At 47.1% G+C, this 14,504-nt stretch overlaps 1 protein-coding gene across 1 annotated transcript in view; it reads right to left on the bottom strand.

Annotated features, from left to right (window-relative positions):
• The window catches only part of epb41l4a (erythrocyte membrane protein band 4.1 like 4A), a 524,857-nt gene that overhangs the window by 270,449 nt on the left and 239,904 nt on the right, over positions 1-14,504 (bottom strand). The window contains exon 7 of the mRNA XM_070864703.1: positions 1,497-1,617. Coding sequence (XP_070720804.1) covers positions 1,497-1,617 — 121 coding nt within the window. The remainder of the gene's footprint in view (positions 1-1,496; positions 1,618-14,504) is intronic.

The following is a 14,504-nucleotide window of genomic DNA, read 5'->3' as shown; positions in this document are numbered from 1 at the left end:
TGGATCATCCTCCGCCATTTCTGCCACCTCCAGTGTGATCCCACCACCAATCACACCTTCCCTTCCCCTCCCCTTTCAGCATTCCGAAGGGACCGCTCCCTCCGTGATATCCTGGTCCATTCCACAATCACCCCCAGCAACCCCTCACCTTCCCACGGCACTTTCCCGTGCATGCGCAGGAGATGCAACACCTGCCCTTTTACCTCCTCCCTTCCACTGTCCAGGGCCCCAAACACTCTTTCCAGGCGAAGCAGCAATTTACTTGTACTTCTTTCAATTTAGTATACTATATTCGCTGCTCACGATGTGGTCTCCTCCACAACGGGGAGCCCAAACCCAGATTTGGTGACCGCTTTGGTGAACACCTTTGTTCAGTCCACAAGGGTGATCCAAGCTTCCGGTCGCCTGTCACTTTAATTCTCCGCTCCACTCCCACTCTGACCTCTCTGTCTTTGGCCTCCTACACTGTTCCAATGAAGCTGAACACAAGCTCAAGGGACAACACCTCATCTTTCGTTTAGGCACTTTACAGCTTCTGGACTCAACATCGAGTTCAATAATTTCAGACCATAATCTCTGCCCACATTCTGTTACCTTTCCTCACTTTCTTTAACAAAAACTCCCCCCTCCCCCCCACTTCTTTATTTTTAGTTTGGTTCTCTCTGTTTTCCGTGACAACTGGGAATCATACTGCCATTCACACCCTATGAAGGCTCACCTTTTGTTTCCGAACCACAACCTATTACCATCTCAATTCAGCCCATCATCCCCTTTGTCTCTCAAATTTATTTTGCATTCCACCCTTCCCTTTTGTTCTTTCCTCTCCTCCCCCTTCTAGGGTCCCAGCACTTCCTTAAGAATCTGTTACATTTCGAACTATTGCCAGTTCTGACGAAGGGTCTTCAACCTGAAACATTAACTCTGTTTTTCTCTCCACAGATGTTGCCTGACCGGCTGAGATTTCCAGCATTTTCTGTTTTTATTTGATTCCAGCATCCACAGTATTTTAATTTTGTATCTATCCAGGGTGAATGCTTAACTCTCCTTTAATTTGTTCTTCAGCAGCTGGGCCATGGAAATATATCATGTAGAACAATATGTATCTGAATGAACCTATAAGTGAACTCAAGACAGGTGGCATTCTAGCATTGTATGCTATCTACTCAGTAAATTGCATGTGCCAGGAACTAACATGTGAAATCAGGTTAAGATGTATCTGCAAAGAATGCTGTTTGTACAGAGGGAGTCGATTCTTTGGGCTTTTTCCTTCTATGTGAAGCACTCAAGAGCTGCATTTCATGCTATATATTAGAAACTTTTCAGATTTCAACAAGTCTACCAGAGGTCATTAATATTAGCAACCCAGTTAATAACGGTGACAAAAGATACCACCTATTTTTTTCCAGCTGGTTTCAGAGACATTTGTATACATTAGGAAATTAGCTAATACTTCCTAAAGCCTGATTTGTTCACCGAGAAAAACTGAATGTCCTTACATTAATACTTTATGCAATTGTTCTATTCCTTCTTCGAGGTCCTCCTTCTGATCAGGAACAAAGCGGTATTGAGATATGTAACTCGCTGTGTGCTTGCAAGGATCGTAGTCTCCAAGTTCAGCTGAATAGAGAGAAAATAATAATCTACTTTCACATTTACAATTAATTTAATCAATAGGTCTTACTGTAATATCTGGTGCTGTGCGATTCATTTCATATTTACATGCACAGGTATGTAAACTATTAGCACTGGATCTTCACCAAGGTTCCCTAATCTAAAAACATGAAGAAATTTAGCATCTCATGTTATAATACTAATAAGCAATGCAAGGCAATAACATTTTTCTCCAACTTCTTTGTTTAAGAAGGGAGAAAGGGATAGACCGAGTAATTACAGGCCTGTCAGCTTAACCCCAGTGGTGGGAAAATTAATGGAAAAAATCCTGAAAGAAAGGATAAATCTACATTTTGAAAGACACGGATTAATCAGGGACAGTCAGCATGGATTTGTTAAGGGAAGGTCATGTCTGACTAACTTGATTGAATTTTTCAAGGAGGTAACCATGAGGGTCGATGATGTATGATGTAGTGTATATAGATTTTAGCAAAACTTTCGATAAGGTCCCACATGGCAGACTGATCATGAAACTAAAAGCCCATGGGATTCAGGGCAAAGTGGCAAGTTGGATCCAAAATTGGCTCAGAGGCAGGAAGCAAAGTGTAATGGTTGATGGGTGTTTTTATGACTGGAAGGATGTTTTCAGTGGGGTTCCGCAGGGCTCAGTACTGGGTCCCTTGCTTTTTGTGGTATACATCAATGATCTAGATTTGAATATAGCAGATATGATTAAGAAGTTTGCAGATGATACTAAAATTGGTTGTGTGGTTGATAATAAAGAAGAAAGCTGCGGACTGCAGGAAGATATCAATCAACTGGTCAGGTCGGCAGAACAGTGGCAAATGGAATTTAATCCGGAGAAGTTTGAGGTAATGCATTTGGAGAGGGTTAACAAGGAAGGGGAATACACATTAAAATAAGACACTGAGAAATGTAGAGGAATAAAGGGACTTTGGAGTGCATGTCAACAGATCCCTGAAGGTAGCAGACCAGGTAGATAAGGTGGTTAAGAAGGCATATGGAATGCTTGCCTTTATTAGCCGAGGTATAGAATATAAGTTCAAGTTAGACTTGAACTGTATAAAACACTAGTTAGGCCACAGCTGGAGTACTGCGTGTAGTTCTGGTCAACGCATTACAGGAAGGACGTTATTGTACTGGAGAGCGTACAGAGGAGATTTACTAGAATGTTGCCGGGAGTGAAGAATCTTAGCTACGAGGACAGATTGGATAGGCTGGGTTTGTTTTCCTTGGAACAGATGAGGCTGAGTGGAGACCTCATTGAGGGTGTATAAAATTATGAGGGGCCTGGATATAGTGGATAGAAAGGGCCTATTTCCCTTAGCAGAGGATCAACAACCAGGGGGCATAAATTTAAAGGAATTGGTGGACGGTTTAGAAGGGATTCGAGGGGAAAGTTCTTCACGCAGAGGGTTGTGGGAGTCTGGAACTCACTGCCTGAAAGGGTGGTAGAGGCAGAAACGCTCACCACATTTAAAAAAATACTTAGATGTGCACTTAAAGTGCTGTAACCTGCAGGGTTACAGATCTAGAGCTGGAAAGTGGGATTTGGCTGGATAGCCTCTTGTTGGCTGGCACGGACACGATGGGCCAAAATGGCCTCCTTCTGTGCTGTAAACTTCTATGATTCTTATATTAAAGTGTTGATTCATATTGTGTCATGCTCACTGCAGTTGCCAGTGTCTAATGAACCTGTCATTTTTGTTCATTTCCATCCATCTTGCAGTGACACTGTTCCTCGCTTATTTCTGTCAAATGTGTAATTCTATGATGCCTTAAAAACATTAGACAGGATTTTAACTTAGAGGTGGGTTTGAGATCAGGGGGTTGTGGGTCGCAGGGAGTCGGAAGGCCATGATCAGGGCTGGTGTGGGGGGGGGGGAGGGGAATGGGGATTGGATGGCCTGGATTAGCGGGGTGGGTTGGAGGGCTGGGATCGGTGGGCCTGAAGGCATTCGGGGATTGGAGGTCGAAGGGGGATCAGGGGCTGGGGATCGGAAAACCTGCCATCCAGAGTTACATTTAAAATGAAGATTGAAAATGAGGCACGCATAATCCGTTAAAACTGGAAGTGGACTGGTTGGTGGCGGGTTTGGGTCGTGATTCAGATTTCTACTGCTGTAACCTCCAACCCAACCCAAACCTGCCAGTTTTTTGAGACACAGTTCCCCCCATTATTTGAGGTCTCTGTCTCATTGGAATAGGGGTAGGGGATACAAGCAGACCTGAACTCAGGAATCCTATAGCAATTGTTATCAATTCCTTCCTGATTTGAACAAGAGTCTCAGTTTCCAAATACATTTTCAAAATATTCTTCTGTAAAATGGAAAAATCAAAACTTTGTTTCAATGAAAGGGAAACATGTCAGTCATATCTGGCCCTTGGACATATGGGCTGGGGTTTGCCTCTTCTGCACTTGCCAGCACAGAATTTCCCTGTCCATTTAAATTAATGGGGGTAAAATTGCAGGATGGCAAGTGTGTAAGTGGAAAAACCCCAGCACGAAACATATGCAAGCAGCACCAACTCCCAACGTATGGTCTTGTTCAGCCAGCTGCAACCCAAAAGTAAACTTGCCAGAATTTGTTATTGCTAGTGGGCAGCTTCAGCAAATTCCACAAAGTTATTTCTAGGATGCAGTCAGGTGCATGACACTGCACATCAAGTGCTGGCGGCAATAGCACGGGTCCTAGCGCAATGTAAAAGCAGCTTATGTTTAGTCAGAGCATACACTGATTCAACTCACTTTCCAGCAAAGACATATCTGGAAATGCTAGAATACTATGGAGATATGTAAATCTCTAGTGAGTTACAGCTAATATGTAGTTACACATGAATGGAAAGGATAAAAAGCTGTAAAGTATTCCACACGTTTTCTTAAAGGGATAGATCTATACAAAAATGAATCAATCCATTTGATATAAATTCACATTTTCCAAGTTAGCCTGAATTGTTCGAAGTGTATGGGCTCAATTTTGCCCAAGCCAGTTTTCTGGCGTATTGCCAGAGTTATGCCCATTTTTCTAGGCCAGAAATGCGGCAGAAATATTTTGCCAAAGTTTCCCCGATGTATAATTCAAATTTGGCACAGCACAGCGTGTCCAGTCACCTCGGGGGGTGGAGCCTGTTGTCTGCAGCGAAAAAAGCGATGCCGCACCTTCTACACATGCGCGACAAAAAAAAGTGACGTTTTTGACGTTATATCAATGGATGCGTATGCGCAGTACAGCTCCGGGTTGGCAATCAGCCATTGTTAAAGAGCCAGTTGTGTGAGAAGGAGTGCTGTGCGACAGCATTGGAAAAATCGGATCTGCAGCAATACAAGATGCAACACGGTGCAAGGACCAAGAATTTCTTTCAGGATGAAGTGGAGGCACTAGTTACTGTGATTGAGAACCAATTGGCAGGAGCTGGATACCAGCAGAAGTCACATAAAAGTTCCACCCAAAGAAATGAAGAAACGCTGGAATCAAGTTTCAGAAGATAACTGCGCAATGATGACCACCACGAGATCTGGAGGCCAGTGTAAAAAGTGGCAGGACCTTGGTCAAGTAGTTAGTGTAAGTAATATTTTCATTTATTCAATGGAATTGCAATTGTAAATGTGACCAGCTGTATATGTCCCACCCAGCAGAAAGACACCTCTCTAAAAAGTTGCATTTTCATCTTTGCAGAGGAAGGTGACACATAATAAAAGAACTTGAACAGGAGGAGGCCCGGCAATTCTGCACCCACTGACACCCTTGGAAGAGAGGGTCGCTGCTTTCATGGGTCCTGCCTGGAGAAAAGCAACCACCACTGCACAAGCTGGGCCCATTCTCGAGGGAGAGGGCAAGTCCTGCAAATTCCACAGTCTGGCTTTGCTAAATGTTAAGTACTGCGCAGGATAGCCATGCTTTGGTTCCCGGGGATGACTCCATCAACTACGCTTCGGTTGATGCAATGGGCTATCATTCATCGTGGTCCTTCAAATCAGCATGCTGTCAGCCTACTCATGCCACCCATCCTGCCACCTCCTCTGCTGCTAACCATTTCTCTGTGTTCTGTTACATTTTGCAGAAATTGAGGCCAACCCTGATGATATAGAAGATGATTCAGATGACGACAAGCCTGAAGAGAACATCTTCCAATTTCACCCTCCTGACCAAGAGCATGGGGGGGAGGGGATGGAAATGGATAAAGCCCCCACTGTTTTACTGACTTTGGTGGAGGTGCAGGTGCCGCCCATTGAGATGCCAGCCCCTTCCGTGACCAGTGGCTCGAGTGTTGGTGGGACATTCCATGGTTTCCCAACATCCGAGGCTGCAGGTCCCAGTGGTGTAGTGCAGCAAGGCACACCCAGGGCCCCACCTTGCGAGGCTGCAGGTTCCAGTGGTGTGGTGCAGCAAGGCACACCCAGGGCCCCACCTTGCGAGGCTGTGGGTTCCAGTGGTGTGGTGCAGTGAGGTACACCCAGGGCCCCACCTTGCGAGGTTGTGGGTTCCAGTGGTGTGGTGCAGTGAGGTACACCCAGGGCCCCACCTTGCGAGGCTGTGGATCCCAGTGGTAGGGTGCGAGCCACACCCATGGGGAGGAGGGGAAGGAGAGCTCGACCGCGCTCTCCTGAGGTGCAGGATGTAACAGATGTGGTTCAGATGATGGCAATGAATAGGAAGAGGGTTGACCTTACCCGATCACTCCTAGACACCATCAGTGGGGCGGGTGATGAGGTAGCGGGACTGTCGAGAGAAGTAACAGCAATATCATGAGAAATGGGAACGATGTCCAGGACTATGAGTGAGGGAATGTCTCAGTCAGCTGAAACCATGTCAGTGACCACGAGGGAGGGAATGTTGCAGGTCGTTGAGACACTGTCAGGGCGCATGAGGGACGGCATGTTGGAGTTCGCTGCTGCAATAAGGGAACACGCCCAGACCCTGCGCCCATTGACAATCAACTGTCACTCGCACTCCAATCCCCACACCAGCCTCTGAAGAGCCCCAAGCCGGGCCCTCTACATTGCCGTCTACTGTCCCCCACCCCCTCAACAGGTGCGCACTACCAGAGATCTTAGAAAAAATAAGCTTGGTACCAACCCCAGAAAGACTGCGACACTGCCTGCAGTCAGGAGTGGTGGAGTCACCAAGAACAAGCGCGACAGGTGGTCTTAGAATAAGGTGGAGGAGAGATGGGTGTAGCCTTTCTTTGCTGCTGCTGTTGTTGTTATTATTGTTACTATTGTAACTGTTGTTCTCAAATTAAAAGATTTTTGTAAGTTATGTAAATTTACAAGTTTAAAAGTTAGTAAATGATCTTAAAGATTGTAAGTGAACGTAACTGAAAACTTTAAAGTTTGATATAAGAATAATTTTATGAAAGTTAAGTTAAGTACAAAAAACTATTTGTTAAACTTTTAAATAAAATATATTTAACATTAAATCTGAATCATTTACATTATTTGTTCGATTATTTACACAACTTTTGAAGTAAACAAGAATCATTTCCATCATTTGTTCCATTAACACAACACATTACGGAACAGGTCCAAACAGGCCCATGTGGAATAGTTGTTCTGAGCCTTCATAGAAACATAGAAAATAGGTGCAGGAGGAGGCCATTCGGCCCTTCGAGCCTGCCCCGCCATTCAATGAGTTCATGGCTGAACATGCAACTTCAGTACCCCATTCCTGCTTTCTCGCCATACCCCTTGATCCCCCTAGTAGTAAGGACTACATCTAACTCCTTTTTGAATATATTTAGTGAATTGGCCTCAACAACTTTCTGTGGTAGAGAATTCCACAGGTTCACCACTCTCTGGGTGAAGAAGTTTCTCCTCATCTCGGTCCTAAATGGCTTACCCCTCATCCTTCGACTGTGACCCCTGGTTCTGGAGTTTCCCAACATTGGGAACCTTCTTCCTGCATCTAACCTGTCTAAACCTGTCAGAATTTTAAACGTTTCTATGAGGTCCCCTCTCATTCTTCTGAACTCCAGTGAATAAAAGCCCAGTTGATCCAGTCTTTCTTGATATGTCAGTCCCGCCATCCCGGGAATCAGTCTAGTGAACCTTCGCTGCACTCCCTCAATAGCAAGAATGTCCTTCCTCAAGTTAGGAGACCAAAACTGTACACAATACTCCAGGTGTGGCCTCACCAAGGCCCTGTACAACTGTAGTAACACCTCCCTGCCCCTGTACTCAAATCCCCTCGCTATGAAGGCCAACATGCCATTTGCTTTCTTAACTGCCTGCTGTACCTGCATGCCAACCTTCAATGACTGATGTACCCTGACACCCAGGTCTCGTTGCACCTCCCCTTTTCCTAATCTGTCACCATTCAGATAATAGTCTGTCTCTCTGTTTCTACAACCAAAGTGGATAACCTCCCATTTATCCACATTATACTTCATCTGCCATGCATTTGCCCACTCACTTAACCTATCCAAGTCACTCTGCAGCCTCATAGCATCCTCCTCGCAGCTCACACTGCCACCCAACTTAGTGTCATCCGCAAACTTGGAGATACTACATCTAAATCATTAATGTACAATGTAAACAGCTGGGGCCCCAGCACAGAACCTTGCGGTACCCCACTAGTCACTGCCTGCCATTCTGAAAAGTACCCATTTACTCCTACTCTTTGCTTCCTGTCTGACAACCAGTTCTCAATCCACGTCAGCACACTACCCCCAATCCCATGTGCTTTATCTTTGCACATTAATCTCTTGTGTGGGACCTTGTCGAAAGCCTTCTGAAAGTCCAAATACATCACATCAACTGTTTCCCCATTGTCCACTCTACTGGAAACATCCTCAAAAAATTCCAGAAGATTTGTCAAGCATGATTTCTGTCAAGTCCTGATCCTGCAGTACAGACTTACACGAGGCACATGCTGAAGTCAAGGTCACTCAGGACCTGCACCTTTATTTCACAGGTCTGGAATGAGACACATGCCTGAGACCTGGCTTAATATACCTGTGTGGGGCAGGTGTGCAGTGTCTCCTGCAAGTGCACCCCTGGTGGTGAAGTATGCTTATGGTTACAGGTCATATCTAGTTACAGTCATGTACAGCATGGTAAGATACAGTTATATACAGTGGTGTGAGATACATGACATCACCCTCCCCCAAGGTCTTATTGTCTTTATAGATTCAGTCTCTCAGGTGGTCTACGCTCTCGCGTGGAGCGTCTTAGTTGTGGTTCAGTTGTTTGCCTTGGTGCCTGTTTTTCTTTCGGTGTGATTGCTGGTATCTCTCCTGGGCTGTCTGCTTCGTTCAGTATGATTGCTGGTATCTCGCCTGGGCTGTCTGTTGAGACTGCCCTTTCCTGAGGTTGTTCCCTCTGTCTGTCCACCAGGTGTGGTGTGAGTTCCACATTGTAGTCTGCCTCTGGTTCTGCAGTGTTGTTGGTGAATCTACTTTTTACTTGGTCTACATGCCTCCGGCAGGTTTGGCCATTGTCCATTTGTATAACCAGTAGCCTGTTTCCTTCCTTGCCTGTTACTGTCTCTGCAAGCCATTTGGGACCCCTGCCATAGTTTAGCACAAACACTTTGTCCCCTATCTCATTCCACCTCCTCCTCGAATTTCGGTCATGGTACTCAGTTAGCTTCCGGCGCTTTGCCTCAACAATTTCATGCATGTCTGGGAGGATTAACGAGAGCAGAGTCTTTAAGGTCCGTTTCATCAATAGTTGCATGGGGGGAACACCAGTCAACGAATGCGGACGAGATCTGTATGCCAGCAGCAGTCGCGACAGGCGGCTCTGCAGCGTGCGACCTTGGATTTTAAGCATGCCTTGTCTAATGATTTGCACTGCTCGCTCCGCCTGGCCATTAGAGGCTGGTTTGAACGGTGCCGTCTTAACATGATTTATGCCGTGGTCAACTATAAAATCTTGGAATTCTGCGCTGGTGAAGCACGGACCATTATCACTGACCAATATGTCAGGAATTCCGTGCGTTGCAAACATGGTTCTAAGGCTCTCCACAGTGGTGGAGGTTGTGCTCAAGTTTAAAATGGTGCATTCGATCCACTTTGAAAATGCATCGACGACTACAAGGAACATTTTGCCCATGAATGGGCCCGCGTAGTCTACGTGCACCCGCGACCACGGTTTGGTGGGCCAGGGCCAGGAGGGCCTCCCTGGGGGCATTGCTGAGTTGGGCACCGTCGGACGCAAAGCTCCAAGCCCGCGTCAATGCCAGGCCACCAGACGTGGGATCTGGCTATAACCTTCATGAGAACGATCCCCGAGTGCTCGTGGTGGAGCTCCCGGACAAACGCCTCTCTGCCTCGCAAAGGCATGACTACTCGGCTGCCCCACATCAGGCAGTCTGCCTGTAGTGATAGTTCATGCATGCGCCTATGGAAAGGTTTTATCTTCTCGGGGCAGGCATCGCGAGCCTCTGCCCAGTCACCAGTTAAAACACATCTTTTGATGAAGGATAACGTGGGGTCGCTGCTCGTCCAGGCTCTGATTTGGCGAGCCTTCATGGGCAAACCTGTGGACTCAAAAGGCATTAATTGCCATTGACCATCTCACAGTCCTGTTCGTCGGACCCTTCCGTGGTCGCCAGGGGTAGCCTGCTAAGCGCGTCGGCACAGTTGTCTGTGCCTTATTGTGTAGTCGTAAGACGCCAGCATGAGTGCCCACCGTTGAATGCCTTGCTCTCGGATAGCAGGGACGTGAGGGGTTTGTGGTTGGTTTCTAATGCAAACTTGGCCCCAAAAAAGGTATTGGTGCATCTTTTTGACACCGTACACGCACGCAAGCGCCTCCCTTCTCCACCATACCGTACCCGCACTCCGCCCACGAAAGTGACCTGGAGGCAAAAGCAATGGGCTGTAATTTACCCGCACCATTGACATGCTCTAAAACGCAGCTGACCCCATACGCTGACGCATCACATGTAAGAACTAGCTTTTTACCTGGGTCAAAAAAAGTCAAAACACTGTTGGAACATAGAAGGTTGCGTGCATTATTGAAGGCGCGTTCTTGGGCGTCCCCCCAAAACAAATCGCACCCCTTTCTGAGTAGCACATGGAGAGGCTCCAGCAGCGTGCTCAAATTCTGCATAAAGTTCCCAAAGTAATTGAGTAGCCCAAGAAAGGCACGCAGTTCCGAGACATTCTGGGGCCTGGGTGCCAGACGAATTGCTTCGGTTTTGGATTCTGTTGGGCGGATTCCATCAGCGGCAAACCTTCTACCCAAAAATTCAACCTCGGGCACGAGAAACAGGCACTTGGATTTCTTAACTCTTAGGCCTACCCGATCCAATCGCTTTAGTACTTCCTCCAAATTGCGGAGATGGGAGTCGGTGTCCCTGCCCGTGATGAGTATGTCGTCTTGAAACACAACCGTCCCCGGGGTGGACTTGAGCAGACTCTGCATGTTGCGCTGGAATATAGCAGCTGCTGACCGGATGCCGAATGGGCATCGATTGTACATGAAAAGGCCTCGATGTGTGTTGATGGTGGTGAGTAGCTTAGACTCTTGGTCAGTTCTTGCGTCATATACGCAGATGTGAGATCTAGTTTCGAGAAATGTTTTCCTCCAGCCAATTTGGCAAATAGGTCCTCCGCTCTGGGCAGCGGGTATTGGTCCTGTAGGGAGACTGTTTATGGTAGACTTGTAATCCCCACAGATTCATACGGATCCATCAGGCTTCATGACGGGGATGATGGGACTTGCCCAGTCGCTAAATTTCACGGTTGAGATAATGCCTTCCTGCAGAAGCCGGTCCAGTTCATGTTCAATCGTTTCCCTCATCACATAAGGCACAGCTCTAGCCTTGTGATGGACCGGTCGAGCATCCTGTTTGATGTAGATTTTAACTTTAGCCCCTTTGAAGGTGCCCACACCTGGCTGAAAGAGATGTTAAAATCGACTTAGAACTGTTGAGCAGGAGGTCCGTTCCTCTGACGACATGGCGTGAACATCATCCCATTTCCAATTTAGTTTTGCCAGCCAGCTTCTCCCCAACAGTGCTGGGAGATCGCCAGGGACAATCCACAGAGGAAGTCGGTTCACCGTCCCTTTGTGTGTAACTGAGAGCATGGCGCTGCCAAGGACTGGGATGATTTCTTTGGTATAGGCCCTTAGTTTGGTGTCGACCCTTGTGAGTTTTGGTCTGTTGCTTTTGTGCAGCCACAGCTGTTCAAATTGTTGGACGCTCATGAGAGATTGACTCGCTCCCGTGTCCAGTTCCATGTTGACAGATATCCTGTTGAGTAGGACCCTCATCATTATTGGAGGCGTCTTGTTGTAAGAACAGTGACCATTGATCGTGTTGACCCGCTGTACCTCGGTGTCCTAGGCACTGTCCCCACCGTCTTCTGGTCCGCTTTCCGACCCTTCCGATTCGTATACCAGCCGAGCTGCTGTTTTTCTGCACATGCGGGCCAGATGCCCTGTATAGTTGCAGTTTCTGCAAATGGCATGCTGAAATCGACACCCCCTTGGTGAGTGCCTTCCCCCACGTCTCCAGCACAGACCGCTTCCATTGTTTCCGAAGGATGAGCTGCGTCTGGCTGATCTCTCTTGAGCTTCTCTCAGTTTGTAGTTGATTGCTCACATTGTGGGTTGATGAGGTGTGAACAGCCGTTCATGTGGCCCTTGATGGCTTCTGGCACCACTGCCTGCTGTTGAAGGCCTGCTCTCCTGCCTGTGTGGGGGTAGCGGCTTGTTTCACGCTGTGAACCCCTTGTTCCGATGTTTCGTTAGTTGTCGTACCCACAGTATAGATCAACCTAATTTCTTCTTCTCCTGCCAAGAATGTCTGTGCGACCAGTGCTGTTGCCTCTAGGGTCAAGCTCTTGGTCTCTGAGCTTTCGGAATATGCCTGCGTGGCCTATTCCTTCAATAAAAAAGTCCCTCAGTACTTCTCTCCTTAGTTCATCGGAGAACTCACATAAACTAGCCAGCCTCCGAAATTCCGCCACAAAGTCGGGTATGATCTGGCCCACACAGTGTCTGTAGTTGTAGAACCTGTGTCTGGCCATGTGTAGGCTGCTCGCTGGCATCAGGTGGTCTCTCATCAGTGTGCTCAGCTCCTCAAATGACTTGCTTGCTGGTTTCTCGGGTGCCAGCAGGTCCTTCATTAAGGCGTATGTTTTCGAGCCACAGCTGGTCAAGAGATGGGCTCTTCTCTTTTCTGCCTTATCGTCGCCTAACCAGTCTTTGGTTACAAAGCTTTGCTGGAGCCTTTCTATAAAGTCCTCCCAATTATCTTCAGCATTGTATTTCTCATCTGAGCCTTTGGTAGCCATTCTGTGGATTCTGTGATCCCGTAACTTGTCGCCACTGTAAAGTCCTGACCCTGCAGTACAGACTTACACGAGGCACATGCTGAAGTCAAGATCACTCAGGACCTGCACCTTTATTTCACAGCTCTGGAATGCCTCACTTGCTTGAGACCTGCCTTTAGATACCTGTGTGGGACAGGTGTGCAGTGTCTCCTGCAAGTGCACCCCTGGTGGTGAAGTATGCTTGTGGTTATAGGTCATATCTAGTTACAGTCATATATAGCATGGTAATATACAGTTATATAGAGTTGTGTGAGATACATGACAAATTCCCTTTCACAAATCCATGCTGACTTGGACCTATCATGTCACCTCTTTCCAAATGCGCTGCTATGACATCCTTAATAATTGATTCCATCATTTTACCCACTCGCGATGTCAGGCTGACCGGTCTATAATTCCCTGTTTTCTCTCTCACTCCTTTTTTTTTTAAAGTGGGGTTACATTGGCTACCTCCACTCCATAGGAACTGATCCAGAGTCTGTGGAATGTTGGAAAATGACTGTCAATGCATCCACTATTTCCAAGGCCACCTCCTTAAGTACTCTGGGATGCAGACCATCAGGACCTGGGGATTTATCGGCCTTCAATCCCATCAATTTCCCCAACACAATTTCCCGACTAATAAGAATTTCCCTCAGTTCCTCCTTCTTATTAGACCCTCTGACCCCTTTTATATCCGGGAAGGTTGTTTGTGTCCTCCTTAGTGAATACCGAACCAAAGTACTTGTTCAATTCGTCTGCCATTTCTTTGTTCCCAGTTATGACTTCCCCTGATTCTGACTGCAGGGGACCTACGTTTGTCTTTACGAACCTTTTTCTCTTTACATAGCGAAAGAAGCTTTTGCAGTCCATTTTCATGTTCCCTGCAAGCTTCCAGTCAGCAACGCGTTCATGGATGAGCTGCTAGTGCAAGGCTCGAGCAATTGTTAAAGGGGCATGATGGCCCGTCCTCCTCTGCCATCATGCTTCGGGTTCAGGTACTTGTATGGCTTCCTCGTCCTCATCCTCCTGCTCGTCATTTGTATCTTCCTCATCATTATCATCAGCCACTATTACTGCAGGTGGGTCTTCTCCTCCCAGCTGCTGCTGCTGCCTCATGATGGCTAAGTTATGCAGCATGCAGCACACATCAGTGAACTGACCGACAATCTCAGGGGAGTATAACAAGTAGCCGCCGGAATGGTCCAGGCATCAGAAACGCTATTTCAAGATGCCAATGGTCCTCTCTATGATGCTGCGCGTTTCAATGTGCGACATGTTGTATTCCCAGTCAGCTTCCGTCCAGGTTACGCGTAGGGGCGTCATAAGCCGTAGCCAGCTTTGCCCTTCTGGCTGCTGTTGAAACATGGCAGATATAATGCTCTTGCGTAGGATGAATGCATCATGGGTGCTGCCAGGGTATCTTGCATTGACTGACATGATGCGATGCACGTCGTCACACATGGGCTGTGCATTAATGGAGTGGAAGCCTTTTCTGTTCCTGTACATCTCAGAATCCTCCAAAGGTGCCCGCAAGGTGATGTGGGTACAATCAAAGCAGCCCTGTAACTTTGGGAAGCCAGCAATCCTGAAGAAGCCCATAG

This window comes from Pristiophorus japonicus, chromosome 1 (genome assembly GCF_044704955.1).
Source record: "Pristiophorus japonicus isolate sPriJap1 chromosome 1, sPriJap1.hap1, whole genome shotgun sequence".
NCBI lineage: Eukaryota > Metazoa > Chordata > Chondrichthyes > Pristiophoridae > Pristiophorus > Pristiophorus japonicus.
The sequence above is the reverse complement of the archived record's forward strand: the minus strand, read 5'-3'. Positions and strand labels throughout refer to the sequence as shown.